The 24,676-nt window shown below is 36.6% G+C and overlaps 2 protein-coding genes and 1 pseudogene across 3 annotated transcripts; all 3 read right to left on the minus strand.

The window, feature by feature from the left end:
- Positions 1-1,564: 1,564 nt before the first annotated feature.
- On the minus strand, positions 1,565-2,546 carry LOC121264282 (annotated as a pseudogene).
- A 5,009-nt stretch (positions 2,547-7,555) lies between these two features.
- LOC121264284 (phosphatidylinositol 4-kinase gamma 8-like) lies at positions 7,556-11,057 on the minus strand. Its single transcript, XM_041167398.1, has 4 exons — positions 10,871-11,057; positions 10,490-10,539; positions 10,195-10,317; positions 7,556-9,598 (listed from the first exon to the last, which is right to left on the minus strand). Exon 4 carries the CDS (start codon positions 9,534-9,536, stop codon positions 7,842-7,844), a length of 1,695 nt encoding a protein of 564 aa, XP_041023332.1. The 5' UTR covers positions 9,537-9,598; positions 10,195-10,317; positions 10,490-10,539; positions 10,871-11,057; the 3' UTR covers positions 7,556-7,841.
- Positions 11,058-12,276: 1,219 nt separating this feature from the next.
- LOC121264285 (4-alpha-glucanotransferase DPE2) lies at positions 12,277-24,089 on the minus strand. 2 transcript variants are annotated; one of them, XM_041167399.1, is made up of 23 exons: positions 23,641-24,089; positions 23,011-23,407; positions 21,375-21,492; positions 21,222-21,280; positions 20,970-21,097; positions 20,733-20,859; positions 20,451-20,647; positions 19,953-20,031; positions 19,802-19,840; positions 18,523-18,642; positions 18,299-18,400; positions 18,117-18,200; positions 17,781-18,023; positions 17,206-17,331; positions 17,012-17,086; positions 16,818-16,889; positions 16,557-16,676; positions 16,275-16,372; positions 15,900-16,059; positions 15,690-15,788; positions 14,973-15,170; positions 12,983-13,076; positions 12,277-12,851 (listed from the first exon to the last, which is right to left on the minus strand). In XM_041167399.1, the coding sequence occupies exons 2-23, from the start codon at positions 23,362-23,364 to the stop codon at positions 12,613-12,615; spliced, it is 2,931 nt and encodes a 976-aa protein (XP_041023333.1). In that variant the 5' UTR covers positions 23,365-23,407; positions 23,641-24,089; the 3' UTR covers positions 12,277-12,612. The 2 variants fall into 2 exon arrangements, with proteins under 2 accessions (XP_041023333.1, XP_041023334.1); XM_041167400.1 differs by having other exon boundaries at positions 21,222-21,277; positions 23,641-24,087.
- Between the last annotated feature and the right edge of the window lie 587 nt (positions 24,090-24,676).

Genomic DNA, 24,676 nt, shown 5'->3' on the forward strand with positions numbered 1-24,676 from the left:
TTCACATTTTTTTAATACATTTAAATATTTTTAAAAAAAATAAAAAAAATATATCAATACACTTAAAATTACTTCCTTAATCACTAAGTAAAAAAAAAAAAAAAATTTGACCATTGATCAAATAGAGTGGGCAAAATAGAGAGGTAAAGTAGCTTTTTCCTTTTTTTATACAGTAGAGTTTACTTTTTACAAAAAGATTTGGGCAAAGCTTATATTTATGCCTTGTCCCATGCGTTACACATATATACTTGACGGGAATTTTTTTGTTCAGTAATTTCTTGTTCAGTACACGCACACACTAGTAAAACAATTTGATAATCGAATTCAGAGAATCAAAAGCATTGATTTCTATGAGTACTTCATCTCAATTTTCAATATTAAAAGTAAAAAAGAAAAGCGCTATATGCTGTTTACAAAAAGGAAGCCATCCCTGTCACCATTGCCATTGCCATTGCAAGGGAAAACAGAGTGGAGAAAAACAAACCAGAGAAAACCATGAAAAGCCGCGTACACAACAGTAATCTAACATAATTAACAACTTCTTAAGATGTAATGCCTTGTTGAGATTAAGGATGAAAGGCTGCAGAATCATACGAAACTGTATTCCCTAACAACTAAAAACCTGAATTTTCAAACATAAGGCTGTCGATGAATTCACAAAACCAAAACAATTTTCTTGACCAATATGTGCTCTAAACCATTTTTGAATCTTTGTTATCTAGCATTGGCCGGATGGTGCACATGACACTCCAAAGTCCAATTCCTAGGTAGGTTTTCTAAACATTTTCCCACAAGTTTATACAAGTAACCATCAATTCAAAATCTAGTTCAGAGTCTTGAGACCATCGCTCTTGGTATGTAACAAAATGCTAGTCTGTTTGTAATGGCTCTTTGACAACAAGCCCATTGGACGAGTGATTCTGAAGAACATCAGACCAGTTAGAGGACCCTCAAAACCTTGGATTAATAGGATTCATGACCGACCTTATTTGTAGTACTAGCTAGAGGATTGATTCATGAAGTAGGCTTGAACAGCCATTATAATCCCACATAATATGCACATTTTAGCTTTGTAGTAACTGGAGTGAAACCGATGCTATCATAATTGCAACATCACAACTTTTAGACTCGCCACTTCCAATACCACAATTCTAGATGCCATGGTACCGTCACCACCCCTAAATTCACAAAACAATATCACTGTAGCTGCTAAACCGCAACTCCAAACGAGAAAATGACGAGGCGCCTGCACTAATAGCATGGCTAATGAGAGTGTGTAGCAACCCATGTATGATTATACCCCAACAAAATCGATTGCACACAACATGTCTTTTACCAAGTTAAACTCGCCACCGTGTAAGGCGCAATCCAAGGGTACAAGTAAAACACTTCAAAAGCTGTACCAAATTCTTAATCTAAATCCTGATTTGAAAAGGGCAAGAGAAAACCACAAATATTGCCTAGAAGTTTCCAAATGCGAGAAAGAAAATGTCAAGGGACAGTCATCATCATCAATCATCATCATCATCACATGATAAACAGAACTCAACAACACCATCATGCATGCTAAAAACAAATCATAAATGTAAATGATAAAGGACCCAATATATAATTTCACGTGCGACAGAAAATGGCAATTATCATCGAACCAGTCCAAACCCAACCAAACATACGCACACAGACACTCACACAAAAGCATCCCAAATCTTCTTCAAAAGCCTGTCCAACCAAAAAAAAACCACCGACGGCCACATTTAAAAATTTCAAATGAAACCTAACCCGCTGCATTCAAAAGCCGCCCAATCTCAAAAGATAGAAAGGCATCAAGACAAGCATACTGAACCTGAGCACAAGTGAGCCACTCATTGTCCCAGCGACTCATCGTAATGTTCCTCGGCTTCTCAATCCGCTTTCCAAGCACCTCCCTAGCCAATTGCTTCAACCCAGCATTCCTCAGTTGCGTCGTCCCCAACTCCTCCACGGCCAGGAGCCGAAGATCAACCACACGGGCTACTTCCAGCCCATAATCGTCAAGGAGCTTTTCGACGTCGCTCTTAATCCCAACGCCCACAAACGTGAAATCCGTTTGGCCCAGAAAATCAACCAGAGATTGAGGAATGTAGGGGCGTGGATGAGTTGGAAGATGAGGCAGCGGCGGCCCACGCAAAGTTGCAGAGTGGCGACAGGGTTCTGGACGTGGCGATTGAAGCTGGGGCGCCACTCAAGGTCAAGTCCAACGACGAGACGGTGAAGGCGTCGGCGATGGATACGGTAGATATCAGAAATCCAGGAGTCGACCACGGAAGGGGAACAAGTGAGGAGGGTTCCGATTTGGTCAGAGTCGAAGGACACGTCGTAGAGGTTGTGGGTGTCGAAGGGTAGTTCGTGATCGTAAATACTGATTGCCATGGCAAACAAATTTGCAGATAGCAATCGAGAGAGAGAGAGAGAGGGATGAAACACTTGAAAGAAATGAAATAAAAGGAAGGAAGGAAGGAAGGCATAAAGCTAGACGTCTGGGGTACAAAAGCCCTACGATATAGCAGTCTTATAAAGGAAGTCTTCGTCATTACGCTTCTTCTGTTTCTTCCCGCGCAAAGATAAAGATGGGACTGGTTAATGTCGAACAGTAACAGGCTCTGTTTTTATCTCACTCTCAAAGCCCAAACAACATTTTTAGCTTGCAGATCATGATTTCGAGCCCTCCATCCCTCCCCAAATTGGACCCTACTTTTGTCTAATTTATTTTTGATTAAGTAAACACAATCACGACTTGAAAAACGATTAAAGTGTGTATATATGTTAAAAAGGTTACTTTACTCATTTTATTTGCCCCCTTATTTTTGAGTATTTTATTTTATTTTTTTCTTTACTTAATAGTTAAAGAAGTTACTATTAATGTATTGATTTTTTTTTTATATTTTTAAAAAAATATTTTAAAATGTTAAAAAATTATGAATACAAAAATGAAAAAAAATAAAAATGAAACTTTTAATTAGCGGTAACAATGAGTTGTACATTCTGAGCGGCATAATAGTACTGCTCTATATATATATATATATAGACACACACATGATAATGCTTCGTCCCCTCACTTTAACTCTTCACCCCGTGCTTCATACATTTTCCCTATTATAAAATCCGACTACTTTTCTTATATATAAAAATTTGTCAATATTTATTGTTTAGAATAATACTATATACAAATTTAGAGTATGCAAGTCAAAATATTTGTAACTCATCACTTTCAATAGATAGAGTTAATTTGATACGCTATATAAAAGGTTCTTGACCTCTTTCTCCAATCATGCAAAAATATAGATGGTTTCATGAATAACATATAAACAAGACAAATGAGAAAAAAGATAATGTCAATGAATTATAAAAAATTATTCTTAAGTCGATAAGTAGAGCTTACATAGTAAACGACTTATATGGCATAATTTGATTTAAAAATAAATGTTAAATATTTAAATATTACAAATCAAATTTTACTATTTAAATAATATGGATTATGTACTCTACACACGGCTTTAAAATAAAATAACTTGTTGATTAAATTTTAAAATCAAGATACCAATATTGATGTTTGAGTTTATCTATTATATATTGACTCATATTTCTTATTTAAATTTAGTAACTTAATATGTATATAAATTAATTATAAATTTTAATTTGGCAATTGTGAGTAAGGAGAAGATATAATAATGAAAATACCAAAACAAAATGGCATAGATGTAGCAACTAGCAAAGTAGCAAGGATATTTTTGGAATTGGGTTGGAGTCAAGGTTTTAGCTTAATAACTTTATTTTTATTTTTATTTTTGGTGTTATTTTTGTTGTGTTTAGGATGATTGTTTGAGACTTCCACCTTACTGAATATTGTATAATTATAACGGTTTAGTTTATCTATACAATTAGCTTGCCGAGAAGAGGAAAAAGAAAAAAATAGCAAGGATATTTTCGTAATTTCGATATCGCCACGTTAAGTGGCTGCCCCAAAGAAGAGTAATATTTCTTTCGTACATTCTGCTGCGTGCGTGCCCCACAAAATGGCTGAGAACACCAATACAGGCCAACAAGTGATCTCCACACTTCGACGCCCAGCACCTTCGGAGACACCAGACTCCGGGCACGACCCACCACCGATCTCCACCTCCTCCGACTGCCACGACCCTCAGAAGGAGGACCCCGACAGTACTTCCCGACAACCCAAAAGGCGCAAGAACTCCCCCAAAGCTCTGGACAACATCCGCGAATCCGCAAATTTCAACTTCACTTTCGACACCAAATTCAACGGCTGCACTCTCCAGTTCACACCCAAATTTGGGTCCTTTAATTTGCTGGAACACTCCGAGAAGAAAATCAAAGAAGGAACCGAACAGCAAGAACAGAAAGAAGGGGAAGAAGGCCGCGAGGTCGACCTAATTGAAGGGAGAGATGTTGTCAGTTCATTGAGAACTGTTGATGGGGTTAAAGGGGTTGAATGAAAGAGATGGAATTCTGGGCGTAGTTAAGTTCTACCCATGTGATTTTCTATGTAAGATTGGCTCTGAAATTCATGGTCGTGAACGTGTTGGAATCAAACCAAAAGCTCAATTATAATGGAATCCTTCTTTCTTCCTTTTATTTTTTTTTCTTTTATTTTTTATTTTTACTTTCTGTTTCATTCCGTGATCGAAGTGGCTTTTCTGTCTTCAGCTGGCTTGCTAATGCTTAAAGAGTGGGATTTCGGAGTAAATTTTTAATTTTTAATTTTAATTATCAAGTACAAGTGTGTGGGGACTCACATGCACGTGCATCTCCTTTTATTTATGGAGAATGTTACTGATTGCCTACCATTTTTATGGGTCCATTGTCCGTCCACGCTATTATCTCACTGATAAAAACGATATCCCTCTTTATTTTTGTTCATGGTGGAATTATTTCTAACCCTCCATCAAGATTCCCATTTCCACATCTTTATCAACGTCGATGCTACAGCTACAGTATTTTATGGACTCCATCATTCAAAAAACAGAGTGAAAGAATAACACAATTTCAACGCGAAAATAAATACTTCTCTCTCTTTTCTTTTTCTATTGATTGATAAAGGAGTGACAGTTGAGTGTCAAAGTTAATACGAGGAAGCGGGTGAGGCAGCTGATTCCTTGGTCCAATGGCCACGTATTGCATGTGTCTTTTTCGACTTCTCTTTGACCAAAGGCGCCCTTTTTTTGAATTAATCGAGGCTGCGGGTCAATTTAAGCTTCTCATATTCCAAATATTGTAATCACCGTTCACTCCAAAAGGTTTAGATAAAAGAAATATAAATTTTATTATTTATTTTATATTTTAAGACGCTTCAACTACTGGCATGTAATTTTCAACTTTTAAAAGGAAGGTTTTAGGTTCAAAATCCCCCCGCTCAAATGTATCCAATAAAAAAAAAATTATTCTCTTCGCATATAATTCAGACTCTTCTCTCAGTAGATATTTTATGTATTTAAAATATTTAATTAAATGAAACAGTATATAGAGTCAAAATTTAAATTTAAAACCTGATACCATATAAAAATATTATTTATTTTAAAAATTTAAACTGATAAAAAATAATAAATTTTATTATTTATTATTTATTTTCTATTTTAACTAAAAGAGAGAAATATCTACCTGCAGCAATCAGAATCAGCATCAAATTGATCTGCCCGATCGAAGGCTTCAGTAACATCAAGAATAACTTTTTTTTTTTTTCCTCTTTAATGTAATAAATGCATAAGTTTTCCATTGCTTCTAACGAGAAAGATTTAGTACCAATATTTTACCACGTCTACTATCATTACCATCAGCAATCTCCAAAACTGTAACTTTTATTGCTTATCAACAGATTTGATCATGATCAGTGATTATGCAAATATTCCAAACTCCTCAGATCCATATATATCCAAACCAGCTTGTAGATTCAGTTAGATAGGTCTTGCGAAATCTATGATCGATAGTCATCTCGATCCCTGGCCTGTTATTAACAGCATGCGCCCTACCTTTGCTTGCAAAGATAGTGTGAATACATATATTATTAAGAAATTGTATGCATCAGCTACTATTTACTTTTACATTTTTATATTTATAATTTTATTTTTCATAAAATGTATGGATGTTTTTTATAAGACGTAAAGTGTAAAATAATAAATAATAATTAATGAGAAGAATTTTTTTGTATTATTCATCGCTCTAAGTCAGTCCAGATTAGCACACCCACTCCAAAACCTTAAATATAATATTCTTTTTTTTATTTTTTTAGAAACGCCTTTTTCCTTTGCAGAGAAGGCAACCTCAAAGCCAAGAAACTTTGTATTTTTGTTCCCCAGTCCCCCATCCCCTCTTTTCATACACTCTTGTTAATAATTCCATGTATGCATGCATTTTCTCTCCTTTTTTGTCATGTCTAGATCAATCCCTGGTTTATATTTAAGATGGACCCAGATAACGACATCATGATACTGATCCCTTCTGAAGGCATCATTCTGCATGCATGACAAATGGAGTACATGTGTAGCTAGGTATGTATATAGGAAAAATACTTTAATCACAAATATATTATACAAAAATAATTTACAAACTGATATGACTTGATGTGGTTTATCAAATTATAAAGTTACTTTTATTGTAACATAGATTTAACGAATTATATGAAACCACATCAGTTTATAAAATTATTTTTATATAATCTCTTTGTGGCTATAGCAATACTCATTTTTTATGTAGATTCCAATATATTTACTCATGTTTTTCAAAAACAAGTTGTGACATGCACTTTATAACTGTAATATAATATATATATATATATATATATTATTGTTGCTAATTGGTCTTTATCCATTTAAACTACTCAACATACAATATAGAATGATATCTATGCCGCTGTGTGTGTATATATAATATATATCATCGGATCAAGTAGCTAAGCAAAGGATGGAGAGAAAGTAAAAAATGGTGGTAGAGATGAATCCAAGATTGTGATCATCATGAAGTTCTTGCAGTTACGTACGTGATCAGAATACATATCTTGTTATTCAAACTAAATATTGTATATATGTTGAATAGGACTTAATAGTACTGTACGGACGACTATTCTGATCATGAAAACACGAATAAAGTCTATATGGCATCTGGCACTAATTAAGTCAATATAATATATATATATATATCAATTCTTCTATATACAATCGTTAGATACAACTGGCGTGTAGTCGTCCATGCCACGTCAAATTTAAAATGAATTATTTCTCTCTCATCAGCCCTCTCTCTCTCATCAGCTAGGTTTTTCTCTCTCATTAGCTGTCTCTCTCATCAGCTCGGTCTCTCTTATCAAGTGTCTCTACGTCAGTCACATTTGCACGCCGTTTACATCAGACGCTTGTAACAAGAGTTTATATATATATATATATTTATATATAATCGATCGAGTAATCAGCACCATGCATGCAATATTCTCATGTACTTTTATAGTAGGCCAGAAAAAATTCAATTAATAATATCAAACATGAGTTCATGAAGTACAACTCAATCCTTCCAAAAGGACGTTCGGGTACTCTTTTGTAATTAATTAGTTTACAAATGAAAATAAGACACAACATATAGATAGGGAAAGGTACGTAAAAATGGAAGGATGGCATTTCACCGAATCTCTTTTCCACTCCTGCCCTATATATATAGCATTTTATCTACAATTCTACACTAGGCGGCCTCTTGCGATAATATTATATATACATGACATGAGTTCGGACCAGCTGGTTTATACGAGCAATAACGAATATTAGTACCATTCATATATCTGGTATCTGTTTCCTTTATATATTCCCTCAAAACTTGCAAGAAGTTCCTAACCTTTGCTTCAAGCTCGTGCACTTTTTGCCTTCAAATACCTCGGGCAAAAGCTCCTCGAAAATCTCCAAGAACAATACCCATTCATTTTCGCTCATGTCTTCCAAAGAAATTCCCCCCATTTGATCACTCTCGTGGTTAGGCACCGAGAAACTCATGCTCTTCATGAAACCCCCTACCTTATGATTGTCACAGCCATCGTTGTCGTCGCTGCCTTGATTCTCCCTGACATCAAAGGTTTCGTGAAAATGGTCATGATTTTCCTCGTGTATTAATGGAGGCAATACTGCCTCAGTATTCATCGACCCTGTGGATGAAAACCTTGATATATTAAGTGGCTTAGCTACCACAGTATGGCTCTTCAAGAGTTGTGGAAGATCTAAGAAATCACTAAAACTCTCTCCGTTTTCTTTGTCAAATTGAAATATTTCCTCTTCTTTTCTTGTTTCTTCTTCGCTACGATCATCATAAAGAATATTCGGTAAGTTAGCCTTGGCTTGGGCGCAGAGATTCTCGAGGATACTCAAATTTTCTTCCCCGCAGCCAAAATCCCGAGTCATCATTTCACCAATATCGGCAAGACAAAGCCCAGTTGCTGCTGCTCGCTTCAAGAAAATAGTGCAAACCACGAGTACCCGGATAGAGGACTCTCTTATAGAAGGAAGCTCAGTCCTTAAAAGCTCGGCATCTTTAAACGGATCAAGGTTAGAAATGTACTCAATTTCGCACTCTGAGAAAGGAACCGAGGCTTGAGGCCAATGCAGCCACTCAAAATATGGATCATCAAGCCATTCAGGGAGGCAAAGCCCATGGTCAATGGGGACAAGCTCAGCAACCCCAGCCGCATTGTTATCATGCTCATGCTTCTTAACAAGTATGTTTCCAGCATGTCTATCAAGATTCAGGAGTCTGATATCGAAAGCCCCAATCCGGTGAACTGATGACACTGAGAAGCCAGAAGAGCCTAACTCTCCTGCATCGTATTTGTGGTCTACAAATCGTTGGAGTGAGGCAATCTTACGTTGTGCAGCCGGAACTTTGGCTTCAATATCATTAACGGCGCCACAGAATGCAACGCGAGAGATTTCTACTAACGCTGTCGGAGGAACCCCGGCAAAGCCTCCATGGTCAAGAAGATAAGCAGCCGATTCACGTACGCCGGCTTCACCTATCCTGACTGAGCGTTTCAACCCAGGCTGGCCGAGCATCAGACCGCCAAAGCCTTTTGGATTGTTAAAAGCTAGAGGTTCTTCGTCTATTGGCTTTGCCACAGCAATATTATCGCCATTTCGGCTACGCAAGAAGTAGGCACCGCCTAACCCACTTGACACCTGCATGGGATCGACTCCAGAGGCCAGAGCTATGGCAACCTCAACCACGAGAGCACGGAGTCTAGGATCCTGACGACCACCAAGAATCTCAATCCTTGGATTTGCGTCGAACTCTTCCTCCACTGTGGTGGTTATGGAAAGGCATGGGGTGGATAAGCTTCGGTGGATGTTATCGGCTTGATCAAATGCTTGCTTTAAGGAATGGGTTAGATTGTTTTGGCTATGTTCAAGAAATTTCTGATCGAGGTGAGTATAGGATTGGAGTCTGCATCTCTGGGATCGGCTGAAAGGCTTAAATCCATGATGTTGATCGACCGCTACGGCCATTTTGAAGAATCTCATGCAGGTGAAAATGGCAGCAGCGGATGCCAAGGGCAGCTGATCTTCTCAGAGGACCCTCCACCCTGAGGATTAGAGTTCCCATACAGGCGTATATATTAGTCAAGTAATTAAGCACAATCATCTAGGATTATAATTAGCAAACAAACTACACGTACGTGATCATATGTATCAGAATAAAGAATCTCATGCTTTAATTTGTGACTGAATCACATAATTAATGTCTTACATTTTTCATTCACTACAAGAAAAGCGAATTTCTTAGTAAATAATTTTTTATAAATAAACCTTTTTCTTGTAGTAATTTCTTTAACAATATTAATCTAATATCAATAAATTATCATTCTTATAATTTAGATATATAATAACAAACTTAAAACGCCTGGAGTAGGGACAAATGACAATATATATATATATATATATAGTTTTTACAATCCGTTTCGTGAAGTTAATATATTAACAATAAACATTGATGCCGCACCTTTACAAATGTTTTTAAGTACTAATTTTAAATCCATATATATTTTAATTCCCAATAATTAATTAGGAATTAAGGGACAAAAAAATATAACTAAAAAAATGTTCCAAATGTCATCGGAATAATATAACTATTTATCCAAAAAAATGCAGTACTACAAGGGAAATGATTTTATCACGTTACCCAATATTGGCATACACAGGGTCGACTCCCAAAATTCTTACACTGGGATCATTCCTTTATGCTGGGATCAATCGGACTACCCGCCAATTTTCACCCAATATTTGTTCCCGAATCCAACATAACCTGAATGTAGTCCACGTACGAAGAGATCATTAACCCAAAGAAAAAAAAAAAAAAAAACAATAAGACGAAAACCATATGATCGATATATCACATATATATATATATATTGATGTTACGTTGAATTGAATGAATATTGAAAGAAGATGGACAAAAACCATACAGACGTACGTACATGAGAGCCAATTATCCTCAAGTCGTTCGCACATAAATCGCCACGATTTTCTGAAACATATATAAGAATTAATAGATCAACATCATGCATGCACGAGTACTAGTAATAATTCTTTCAACGTTGAAACAACCTGTTTTCGAAAGAAATTATAGCTAGGGTATGAATTATATCGAGTTAATTGGAAAAATCAAAGAAAAGGAATCAGAGAAGAGTACATGCACGTACGGTACATCGTACATGAAGGCATGCATGTGATGATCACATTTTTTTCGTATAATCCAAAGCAAATAATACGAATATATACACACAATTAACCGACGTACGATCAAAGAAATTAATGAGAGAGGGGGGAGAGAGAGAGAGAGATAGAGAGAAGCATACCCTGAACACTGGTTAAGGCATTCAGGTATACGAACGAACAGCAACGGGAGCGTGACAGAACCAGATCACCAAATGATCGATGAACCCCCACCACCCCCAGCACTACCACTATCTAAAATTGTGTCTGCCCGCGCCCCTCCCTGGCCTGCTACTCTCCCCTCTTAATTTCTATTTTCTATTCTTATATATGTTTCTTCGTCGTCGTAGATTTATTTTTAAATTGCTAATTAACAATTGAGCTCTCTCTCTCTCTCTCTCTCTGTGACTGTGAAAAAGGTGTGGTCGTCGTACGTTGTCCGTCTCTTTCTGGTTCTTGGAGTTTAACCTGTGTCCTGCATGCGTGCCTGATCATCTCAACCGTCCATACATAATTAGTTTCTTCCTAAATAACGTCTACATTGTTTTCCCCGTGCTCCTATTTTCTCTCTTGCCAAACGGTTTCCTATTTCCGACATTAACGTCGCGCCATTCTTTTTTGAGTCTAATTAACTGTATTTTTGGTCGGTGATCCAATCTTTATCTGCCACCCAACGCAAAGATATGGGAACCAGAAGAGTACTACGTACCTCACGTGGCTTAGTCTGGTTGGTTTTGTTCTATGACATCTTTTTTTTGCTTTTTCTAATTTCCTTGTTTGGACCGGTATTCCGGTGACGCAGCCCAATACTGCAGCCTGGCAATTTGACCAAAATCATACCAGTCTAGGAAAAATAAAAAATAAGAGAAATTTTATTTTCAATCTCTACTTGAGATTATATATGCAGATATTTTATTAAATAAAAAAAAATATCATTTTAGGAGGGATGATTTTATAATTTTAAAAAATTTTAAAATAAAATTATCTAGACGTACTTTATAATCCCTAAAATAGAAATTGTACCTAATATTTCTCCAAAAATAATACCCTCTCCTACTTAAAAAAAAACCCTTTAATCCGGAAGTATAGGGATTCGACACTCATTTTATCACAATGTCACCCTTCCACATTTTTCTCATTTCTATTTCTATTTCTATTTCTATTTTATTTTTTATAGGATTCTATTTCTATTTTATTATGTTTGTAAAATAATGGCTTGTCTCAAAATTTTAAATTAATAAGAAGAGATCGATTTAGTTATTTATATTTATTCTAACACTTTCTCTCACGTGTGCTTCGACTCTAATTCAATAAATAAATTTAACATGTAAAATATTTAATTAAATGTGATACAATTTGAAGTCAAAATTTAAATTCAAGATGTCTACTCTGATATCATATGAAATTACCATTTATCTTATAAATTTAAATTAATGAAAAGAGGTGGATTTAATTTATCTTAACCGATCATATAAGTACATTGTCCATAATCTTTAGATAAACTATTTTTTAAAAAAAAGAAAATTAAAAATTAATGGATAATGCGTCGTTAGAATGTAATAAATAATACCATAACTCTAATTTGTAGGTTGCTAACTAATATCTCCAAAAAATAGAATTAGAATGGCCAAACTTTGAACAAAAAATATAGCAAGCATGCTACGCTGCTTTTTGCTAATAACCAGACTTTCATTGATGAGAAAGAATACTTCCTCCAGAAACATTGTTACTTAGCATCTCCATTATTATCCCATCATATTTTTTTAACAATGTGAGGATTTATGAAAAGAGGATGAACATTATACTAATTATTGTGAGAATTTGGATGATTCAAGGTGGGGTGGTAGTTGCAGGCGTATAATTAAAATATGCAGGCAGCATTAATTTAGTGGACCGCCAGAGTCTCCTTTTGTGGAACGCCAGTTAACTCTGTTGCCACCGGCAACTTTTCCTTCCCATTGGGAGCCAGCCGTTTCTGATCAGTACTCGTGGCTGCTGTTTCTTCATTCACTTGAACTTCATTTTCTCCCACAGGATATGATCTTCCACTACCTCGTACGAGGTCTTTAATGGTGGTTTTGAGTTGATTGTCCTTCATCAACGATTCCAGCGTCACATGTACACCTGAGAACAACAGAATCCCAAAGAGAAATGAAGAAAAGATCACGATATGCAATTCTAATATCTCAGGTGGAAACAGAAGCACAGCTTGGATAAACTTAGTTTAGTCTTTAATAGAGAATCTCGATACATACGGTATCTCCAGTAGTGCTTTGGATTTGTGGGGTCATTTATTGTTTCCTCTGCTGCAGGCCGTGTTGTGTATTCTTCTTTCAGTGCCAACAGATCCTGATCCCCAAATTACACACATAATTTATATATATATATATATATATGCAACTGAATACACGTTTAGCAATCAGTACGACGTTTAATGCATGAATACGATCACAGGAAAGCCACAGGGATTTTTAGTATTGTGTTCCATACTGGACTAACCACATCAACATTGAAGTTTTGAATGCGAAGTTGGAAGATATGACACATAGTGTTCTAGAACAGCACCAAAGAACGTTAAAGTCCAAGTTAAAGAGGGTGGCTCATCTTTCTGGTTTGACTGTTGGCCTTCGACTGGGCCTCTCAGTGCTTCAAATTTTTTAATTCAACAACCTGGTCTATGTATAAAAGACGTGTGGGTGGATGGAAGGTGGGATGAAGAGCAACTTGTGACTCTGGTCGGAGATGAGAAAATGAGGCAGATAGTGCATCAAATTAGATCTGGGAAGGAGGAACGGGATATGGTCATTTGGAAGCCTGCCAGTGATGGAAATTTCTCCTCGGCAAGTGCATGGGATGTTACTCGGATAAGAAGAACTGAACAACCAGGGATGGGGTGGATTTGGCATAGTGTTGTGCCCAAAAAAATTGCAGTTTGTATGTGGAAAGCTAAGGTTCATGGCTTGGCTACGGATGATTGGTGTCAGTCTCGGGGCATTCCCATTGCGTCACGATGCGATTGTTGTCCTTTAGGAAGTTGTGAATCTATTGATCATGTATTGGTCTCAGGGGAGATAGCGGCACAAGTCTGGGAATTTGCTTAAACAGAATTGGGAATTCCGCTTTTGATGACACGGTCTTGGTGGGCGCGGGTGCTGCACTGGTTTTCTTTTGCCATAAAGTCATCTCAACGTGGTGTCCTCATTGGCATATTACCTTGTATTATCACATGGCGGCTTTGGTTGCGGCACTGTAAAGCACAGATGCAGGGAGTTTCCGAGTCGCCGGAGAGTGTATGGCTGGCAGTCAAGGTGTGGTTGCGGAAGCTGTCCGCCATTCTTGTGAAGAGCAGGTCCCTCTCCCCTGTTGATAGAGCAGTTCTCCAGGCCTTGGAGATACCTATCTGTCAAGTGAAGAGTAGAAGGTCCAAATTGATTTTCTGGAAGAAACCGGCTGAATGTTGGATCAAGCTAAACATGGATGGGAGTTGTAGAGGGAACCCTGGCAACTGTGGTGGTGGAGGGGTGATAAGGGACGATTTGGGAAATTTTATTGGAGCTTTCTCTGCACATTTTGGTCATGGCACAAATAATATAGCAGAGTTGCCTGCTCAGCTAGTGGGAGTGCGCATGTGTAAGGACATGGGTTTCACACAGTTGGAAATTGAGTGTGATTCAATGGTGGTTGTTAACAGGGTGTTGGCTAGGAAGTGTTTGTTATGGTACCTGTGGGATTACTGGGATGAGATCCTGCCGCTGCTTCATGGACTTCAGTTTTCCATTGCTCATCAATATAGGGAAGGCAGCACCTTGGTAGATTTTCTTGCGCGTCAGGGGGAGGAAGGAGAGGAAGGAAGATACACGGATTGGCACTCTCTACCAAGGCTTTTGAAGGGTATGTGGATAAGCTGGGGCTACCAAACTTTAGAAACTGAGGTTTTTCCGATGATAAACAGATTTCAGTTTGGGTCGATATGGTTTTCGGTTCCTATTTTACTGATGTGTATTCAGATAGGCTTGTTTAGATTGTTTGTTTGTTTTATTGGTTTTAGCTTATTGTATAGGTCTGTTTTGATTTTATTAGTTTGGATGCATGGGATGATTTTATTTGATTATCTGTAAATCCCATGTGGCCTACTTGTTACCACGGTTTTCCTCCGTCACAAGTGAGGGCTTTTAATAAAATTGGGGTCCCGTCCTCTTTTAAAAAAACAAAAAAAAAAAAAAAAATACATCACCATCACAATACCTGAAGAGGGAAAATCGCCCACATTGATGGGGCTTCCACATGTTGCCTTAAGATGAAATGTGCAATATCTGGAACGCATTGACTTGGCGGCAACATGTCAGACCCAACTACACTCTTAAAGAATCGACGTCTTCTTTCTTCATCTTCTTCCCACCAAGCACGGAGGGTTGAGCAGTCATGGCAGGATGGAGCACATACCTGACAAATAAGATGAAGATCCTATAACTTAAGTAGGAGGTATTTCAGCAACATAACCAGATTGCGATATCCAAAATCCTGAGATTTATCAGGAAAAAGAAAAGGGGATATTAAGTTCGAAGATTTGTTGTACATGGTTCACACAACAAATTCTGAAATCATCTATGCCAAAAGAAAAATTACATGAATAATACAAATGCAAAATATGAAATCAAATCCTGCTCTGCCACTGCATTCTAAGTGTTCATAATGAAAATATTTCCTTTGTTTTTTTTTTTTCAATTTGCGATTATGGTTCTAGATATTACGCCAGAAAGCTAGCCAAGAAATATAAACTACTAGTATTCCATTCAAATAGCACCCATCTGCACCCAAATATAATGGCTCAAGATTGACGAACAGTATGAAAAGGTCTTCTTACCATCATATAGTATTGTACTGAAATGATCCATTTTAGGACTCCATAAAATAATGTCATAAATGGGCACATAGTCGACTAGCAATATCACAGGATCTTACCGACATGTAGCCATATTGAGAAGGAATGCCAAACTCCAAATCAGGTTCACTAGGCATACGTTGAATGCGCAAACCTATTAGTGCCAACTCTTGCATGACCTGCATCAAAATTAAACTGTTAGAAGACATTTTTAGTCGAACACAGTCCAAACCAGAAAGATGACTCTCCATAGGAAAAGGGAAGAACCAGGAATTGCTCTATGAACATACAGGGTGGACACAAGAAGGAATAAGACCCAGATCTTCCCCGCAGGCTAACATATCTGATGCATCAAGGAGGGCAGGCAGGGTCTTCAAAGCATTTTGCCGCCACAGACTCTCTTGCCGATGGAAATAGTAATCATAGTATAATCTTTTCAGAACATTTTTGCTGTTTCATTGAATGGCAAGTAAGCTGTTATGTTGGTACGAGATTTGAGAAAAGGGAAAGTAGAAATAATTCTTTTGGCCACCGAGAAAAGATAACCAAGATTATTCAACTATGGATACACATAAATAAGTATAAAATGCAGTGTTTGCTAAAGAGCTCTCAAGTATATGTATGGAATAAGCTCATTTCCCACACTAAAAAGAGATCTCAAGTACCTGTGATCATCCAAATCCTTAAAATTTGAAGTATCCTCAAGATTGAAACGAGGATAGAACTTACTTGGATCCTCTGAATCTCTGATAAGAACTATATTCTGCAGGAGCAATTGAAACGTTCAAATCTAAGACTAGGTAACTAATGGCAATTCTAAACAACCCACATAACACTAAATACAAGTTCCCTGTATATAATCCACCTAAAATGATTAACAAACAGTTCATGAGTTGAGATAAAAAATAAAAATAATAATAATAAAATAGTTCTCTCTTTGAAATTACCCGAAGAAGATCAAAAAGATCATGCCGAGTCTTGTTTTCACTCTCCAACAGCAATGAACTTTCTGCACATGACTTCAGCTTGGCAGCAATTTTTTTCTCCGTATTGCAGTCCTCTTTAAACTAAAGAGAAAATAAAAACTATTTTGTGAGGCCCCTCGGTCTAATGTTTGACAGAAAATTCTGAACTAACCCTCCAAAGATAAACGATTAATCTAGGAAACATACAATAAATCACTTTATCCGATAAACTATTAGTATCACCTCATAACAGTGCTTTTGATATTCATTAAGAAAATTTGAGGCAATAAAAGTCCAATAAGCTCCAAATTTATGCTGAATCGACAAAGAAAAGAGATAAGCATCAGTACAAAAGTGCAGAGTAAAACCTTACAACAAAGAATTGAATAAGTTAGGTTTGGAGAAATCAGATTACAGCTAACAAGAAATTTAGTAACCTGTAACAATTCCTGCCGAATATATGGACGACTCAAGCGATCAAAGTCCCATATTCCTTCTCTTTCAAGTTCTTCCTACAGAAGAAGAAAACTAATTATGGTCTACCTTCTCTTTGCAGTTACCATGGTCTACCTTCTACCCTCATTTATCCTAAGAATAAACTAGCTCCTTGATTGGAAAACTATAACTTTACCTGACTCAAAGGGATAGAAGGTCGAAACTTTCCAACGAGACCTGTCATGGCATGTTCTGGAAGCTCCCAGATTCGAAAGAAACCCAATATGTGATCAATCCTGTAAGCTGTAAAGTATTTTGCCATCTGCATAGGAACAAAGACAAAGAACCTTTGGCTTATAAATGAAAGTTGGTGAAGGAACACAATACTAAAACCAGGGCCCAACGAGGAAAGGACATTTTACGGGTAAATGAAACCCATCCACCATGGGTTACAACCGCTTCGTCACTTGCACTCATATACTTCAACTTGCAACTCGGTCTATGTTTTAAAATTTCAGAATCATTTTACCTCTTCCATAAAAAATAGTCGTTAACAGGACAAAACCAGATGTGAAAAGACATGAATACCCTTAAAAGCTTAGTTTTAACATCAGGGATAAATTTTTTCTTTCCACACACGTCCATTCAAATTAACACCATTTTTTTTTATGGATGGGCCCAAACCCAAATGACACACTGTTAAAATTTATAAGCATGAAAAGGAGGAGGTATTCTTGGGGTAAAATGTCATCTACTTTTAGATAACAAAACCTGGGTTAATCGAGCCCTCCACCAAGAATAGTTGTCTTTTGACATTTCCTCCCAGTTATAAGTAGGGAATCCCCAGTTCTGCCCATTTTTATCAAAATAATCAGGAGGTGCTCCGGTAGATGTGTTCATGCGAAATAGATTTGGATAGACCCAGGTATCCACACTGTTTCTGTCAACACCAATAGGGAGGTCTCCCTTCAATACCACTCCTTTCTTTCTAGCATATCCCGCAGCGGCTGACAACTGTCATTATGTGATGTTAGATATCAATAAGATGCCTTTTTGTTCATTAGCGTGAATTGATGTAGAAATATGAGACAGAAAAATTCTACTTACTTGTAAATGTAAATGGAATTGGATATAGTAATGGAAGCAAATTACGTCATAGTGCAAGCTGTCTTTTGCGACTAATTTCTCAAGCTGAAAGCAAAGGGAAATTATTGTAACAGATATGGAAGTACCTGCAACGAAAAAATCAACTCCCCGCTAGAGTGAAAATAAGTCACAAGTATTGTTACCTTATTTTTTGAATACTGGGAAAACCGACCCCATTGGCTATGATCTGATGTTTCAAAAAAGTCCCGCAAAAAACAGAAGGCCGCATAGGGTTTTAACCAATCCTTGTTCATTAAAACAAATAATTCAGTATGGAAATTAAGTTTCAAAAGAGAGCAACTGAAAATAAATTAAGTCCAAATGCAGCAAGCAAATGGCAACAGTATAATTCCAAAGACACAAATACCTCATTCTCAGAGAAATATTTCTGAAAGGATTTGGAGTGAAGTATTAAATCTTTCTCCCGGGCAAAAATTTTCTTGGCAATTGAAAGTTTAGTAGCCATAGTAGCCTCATAATCAACATCCTGCATAGATACAAACCTAAATGTATTAGTATAAATGGATAGTACGTGGAAGAATGAACTATCATTACCATAAATTGGCCAGTAAAAATTTCACAAGTGTCCGTCATGCACCAGAAAGATAATCACCCACAGATGAAGATGACAATTTGATCTTTTAAAATATGTAAATGCAAATAGAGCAATACAAGATTCAGCTTCTTAATATTTTATTCTTTTCAAACCAACCCAATTTCCTTTTCTTTATAAATAAACTGTTGTGTTTGAATTCTGTTTGCTTAATTATTCAAATCATTGCTGAGGTCAAGAATGTGGGTAAAAGTAAAACAATAATTTTTTTTTTAATTTTTTGGTCTTGCATATATAGCAGATTAGGGCATTTATTTAATTTTTTAGCTAATTCCTAACAGAATTTCAAATAAAATTCGTCATCATATATAGATTTGAAAATAGATGTAGCAGATTCTTCATCACAGAATTTCAAGTAAAACTCGTCTCCTTTTCTCTGAAAATGAAAGCAAGCTAAAATGCATCTAGCCAAGTAAGGTAAGTTGCATCCCAGCTAATGATTTATTCAGGGGTTTTTGGACTTTTCGGCAGACCAACACTACCGGTTATGATGGTATCATGCAAAACAAGGGGTGAGGTTTCAAGGGACGCTTGATATGAACCCGTGGGGCACCAACGCTACACAAATATATGTACCAAAATTAATTCAGGGATGTATGCAATGGAGAAGTATGTACTATAAAGCCTCATTTGGAGAATGGGATGAGACGAGAAATCCGTAAATAGTAGTGAAATTGTTTGAGTTAAGATGTTTTATTGGGTTTTGGGAAATGAGAGAAAAATTTGAATAAAAATATTATAAAATTAAAATATTATTAGAATATAATTTTTTAATATTATGTTTGTTTTGGAATTTGAAAGTCTTTTTTTTTTTTTTTTTTTTTTTTTTTTGTGTTTTGTTTGGAAGTTTGAGAAAATTGTAATGATTAGGTAATGATGCTTTGTCAACAGCTATAAGCAAGTATCAACTAGTAAAGGCATCTTCATTCAAGGTCTGGGGAGCTTGCTAAAAATGTTACATATCATTTGGCACAATGGATAACTAGACTATATAATGCCAATCATCACAGGAAAAAAATGTTGGAATGATTACCTTTCCATCCAGCCGTTGTTTTGCCTCCTGAATCTCTTGCTGTTAAGAAAGAAAGGAAACAAGGCAAGACAAGCACTTCAGGTATCCGCAGAAATTATGGGAAAAAGTGTCCATTTGTTTGAATGAGAAATTAAAAGGTCAGGCACATCACCTTGATATCATCTGGAATACTTTCTGAAAGTGCCTGAACTTTCAGGTATAATGGATGCAATGCAAATACAGAAAGTGAGCTGCACGATCAAGACATCAAGACAATAGAGGAAAAATGTTTGTCAGATCACAATTGCACATCTATGACAATTATTCAAGTATATTTGAACTGAAAAAAAGAATGTGACAGAAAAGTGTAAGATGCCATTAATCTCATACAGAGACAATACAAAAGAAGCAAGAGGATTCATGAAACTAATCAAAGTGGTAAGTTCAATTTCAACAAACCTAAGTGTATCGAACTCACCAAAAAGACAATGTGAAACATTTAAAGTATCATTACTGTCTAACAATGAAGACTAGAAGAAGGGGATTCGTAGAAGTAGAGAAAACAGTAGGTTACTTCCATTTCTTGCCGAGTGGCCGGGGGAAGCTCTACAGCCCAAATAATAATTTTTATATGAAACTTGGGCTTGAGCATACCAGCCAAAAGTAATACCTGTAAGGATATGAATCCCACCACATCCCATGCACGGATGTATCATTGATTGGTAAGAGCTGAACTAAATGGAACCCAGAATCCACAGCCCAGTCAACAAGTAACTTCAGGTCAAGGAACTCTCCAACTCCAAGATCAGATTCCGACCTAACAGAAAACATGGGCATTGCAACACCAGCACCACGCCAAGGTAATTCCTGCCAAAATAAATCAATAGATAAGAACCAAAGCTCCTCAGCAGCACAACAATCACGTGTATAGAATATAGGTCCAACAACATACTCGAAACATGCCATCTGAAAGGAAAATGTATCTTGGTTGATTATCCGAGGAGCCAACTGCTAGTTCCCGATTGGGACCTGTTTCTAAAGAGAATTTTCCAGCCTTTCCATACTTACTATACTTAAATGTGGAACAACCATCAAGGAAAACTGTTGATGGAATGGTAAATTGGCAGATGTGCAAAGGAAAAAATGCACTATGCTATCAAATTATTGAAGATGAAGGCAAAAAGGATATTGTATTGGTAGATCACCCTTTCGTAGCACACAATCACCTTGCCAGATTGAATTACCAGCATAGCTAAGTTTAAACCCATCCTGAATCTTCCATTGTCCCAACTTTACATGGCTACCTATCACATAAACCTGCACAAGTTCGGCTTCAATTGTCTAACAAGAAGCGAGGTGGAAAAGATTATCAACAGAATTTATATATATCAATTTATATGAAAAAAGCAGTAAAAATCTCATCAGAAGGAAAGAACTATACTGATGTGTCTTCTTCTACATTTGGGCAGCAAATTTTGAATTGGATGAGAAGTGTATCTGCTGACAAACAGAAGTAAACAATATATTACTAAGAAAAAACCACTGTTCACAACTGAATATCACATCGGCAAGAGCTCCAACTGCATTCAATTACCTTCCCCTTCCAGGTTATTCTGAATGGAACCTAGAGGTCTCTCTACATTCAGATTCCAACTTCTGTTAAAGATGACATTTTTGAATGCGCTTCTGAAAGGGAGGTCATCGGAACCAGTCTGGATTTGATCAAGACAAGTTTTTCAGTAAAATTTTCAATGTCAAGAAACAAACACTACTGTAAGTAAATTATAGAAGCCGTATAAAAAAGAAATTACAGTTGAATAATTTTCATCTTAAAAAAGAGAACCATGGTAAGACCTCAACCCAATGTCTGAAGGGATGCTATTCAGACGGAAGCTAACCTAGCTGAATCTGAGTCGGCCAAAGCTACAATAGCTTGAAATTCTCTGATGCAAAATGGGGGAGACAACCCCAATCAATCTAGGAATCAGCCGGTTGAGGTATCAAGGAAACTCGAAGCTTTAGCAACATAATATGTCACTTTGTCTAATGCAATCTTAAGACACAAGAATAATTGTGCTCAAATGAGGAAAGGCTATTATTTCTTTACCGCGGTGTTGAGCAGCCACCTTTCATACGGTATCACATACTAAACAAAATAACATGATATCTATGAATATTGATTAAAAAAGGAAGGGTACCTAAAAGTTATTGATCATGAATGTGTTTCTTATTGCTACTGTAGTTACTACCATAGTCAAACTTGATCTTCCGTCCTTTTGTTAAATTTCCTCTCAAGATTTGTCTTAAATTCTCTGGCATCATGACTTATCCTCTGAGCATGATGGAAGACACATTTATTCATCAACAATCAAATCATTGAATATTGGGTTCAAGTTTTCCAATAAAAGCTTACTGTGGCAGCACTGGGAATATCTAAGGAAAACTGATCAAGAGAAGCATGTGATTACAACATATAACAACATGCGTGACTTCTTGACTTCTATAAAGTGATCTATCGCTCCCTTTTTTATGTCGTTAATATTTTTTTCCTTGATTACAGAAAATACTCTCATTCCATCTGATGACAGAAAAGAATGAGAAATAAAACTAAATTAAGGGGGAAAATTCGGATTTTACAACTATGCTATGCTCGAGTGGTTATCCTGAGAGGCTTTCCTTTCTTACCCTTTTAAGCAACCAAACTACATAATGGAATAAGCAGAGATTAGTGAATGTGAGCATCTACTTAGAACTTGCAACAAAGAAATAAAAGTCGGGGGCCAAAAAAAAGCAAATTACAACATGGCACTTTCAACGAACATGACGTCCGTAGGAATATAGTAATGCTACAACTGGTTGTAGAGAAACAGAGAAAGCCAGGAAAAAGGAGGAAGTTTAGAATTTTAAGCCTTTTGTTTTGTACTGTGAATAGATTCCAGATTTGATTCAAAAGAAACTAAAAGTTCCACCTTCCAAAACGAACCAAAGCAAAAAAGTACAAAGAAGAGATTATTATAACGTCACATTTTCGATAAATTGAACTTGTTATAATCGAAGGACACTCTGAAAATTAGAAATACCCAGAGCAGAAATCTCGTGGAATCTGAAACATCAGCAATGACTATGATGCCACTAAAAGTAGCTACGTTGTACTTTCAGAAGGAATATAAAGAAACCTTCAAAAGTAGTTAAATGCGTAAAGCAATTTAGAGAGAGAAGCAAGGCAGCACCTGCCAAAGGTCGTGGAATTCCACGACCTCACCATGCTGAATCCCCTCCGGCAGGAGCAGTTTTCGCCTCTTTCCCATTTCCCATCTCAGAACATTCTTATCATCGTCCACCACATAATAATTATACTCGCACCCGAAACCACTCGGAACCGCAACACTTCCAGTCCATACGAGCTCGTCACCTTGATGAACAGGGTTCAGTAACAGGCCCTTCTTGACATTCCACGAACCAAGAACTGCCTCAGAGCCGCATACAAGCAGGCTCTGACCCCAGTGCGTATAGTATGGCAATCTGAAGCTCACATTCACTGATTTCGTTGACTTGGTCCTAGAAAGCAGTCCCAAATTCATCATTTATTTAAAAATTGGATCTGCCCCAGATGAAAATCCTCAATATCTAGCAAAGCCCAAGCGAAACTTGTTAGTATTATGATACGCAGATTGACTTGCAGATTCAACCAGAAATTACTAGTAATTTAGAAAACCCAGAAAGGCGGAGATAAATAATTCAGAGAATTGAAGCGAGCTTCTACTTGCTTTAAGAGAAAATGATTAGGACCCAGATAAAATCCTCGAATTTTAGATTGAAACTAATCGAATTCAAATGAAACCCGGACTACTAGTAATCACCTTTACTTGAATTTGAAGATATATATTTCCACGTTAACTCGGGAGAGTGATGTTTATCAACGAGAAGGAGTGGAGAAGAAACAAGGGGGTCTGAGAGTGGAGCTTGTTCGGATCGAAGAAACAAAAGAGAACACAAAATACAAAATGTTATCACTTTCCCTAGTCCAGATTTTTTGGTAGAAAAAAGTTGATAGATTTTAAGCGTGAAGATGTGAGCGAGACAGACAGATGGTGTTTGCGGTGCCGTGGAATTATTTAAGATATTTTTTTCAGGAGAAAACTGGAAGGGAGTGTCTATTATCTTTTTGTTAGGAATAGCAATCGATGATGCAGCTTTCACGGGAGAAAGACACAGTGACAGTTGGCTGAGAGACAGAAATTGGCGCTCCTCCGACTGTGTGTCCACGTCTCTTTTATTAAGTTGCAAACAAAGGTGTTTAAAATCCGTGATCTTCCATTGCCATTTTTATTTTTCTTAACAAGTGAAGGTATTATTAGGTTGATTTTTTCAGAGTCTGATATTTATTTCTCTTAGCAGAAGCAGCAGAGATGGGTGACATTTTGGGTAGGTAGTAGAATCATGGTTTTCACACTCTGTTTTGTGGTCTTTTACTTTCTTTTCTTTTTTCGATTAATCAAAATATAAGTGAGAAATTAGAATGCGATCCGATCCCTATTAAAACCTTCCAATATTTTTTAAAGGAGAAAAATATAACACTAATAGAAAATAAATATTATATGTATTTTTTAAGGAAAACAAAAATTAGGAGCCCCAGAAAACAAAACAAAACAAAAACAGAGGTTTTGTCCTTTTCGGCCCACTCTTCCTCAAGAAGCCGACACTTGGACATATTCGTATATACCAAAGAATTTCCACTCTATATCATATAATAAAGCTCTGAAAATATTCTGAAGAAAGTATTTAGAAATGGTCTGAGAAAACTCACTTTATTGTACAGAGATTGCTTCGTTTGGTTAATTAATTCATATCAACTTATCATTATAATTTTTTTAAATTTTAATATAAAATATAATA

The sequence above is a fragment of the Juglans microcarpa x Juglans regia genome, chromosome 5D, assembly GCF_004785595.1.
Source record: "Juglans microcarpa x Juglans regia isolate MS1-56 chromosome 5D, Jm3101_v1.0, whole genome shotgun sequence".
Taxonomy (NCBI): domain Eukaryota; kingdom Viridiplantae; phylum Streptophyta; class Magnoliopsida; order Fagales; family Juglandaceae; genus Juglans; species Juglans microcarpa x Juglans regia.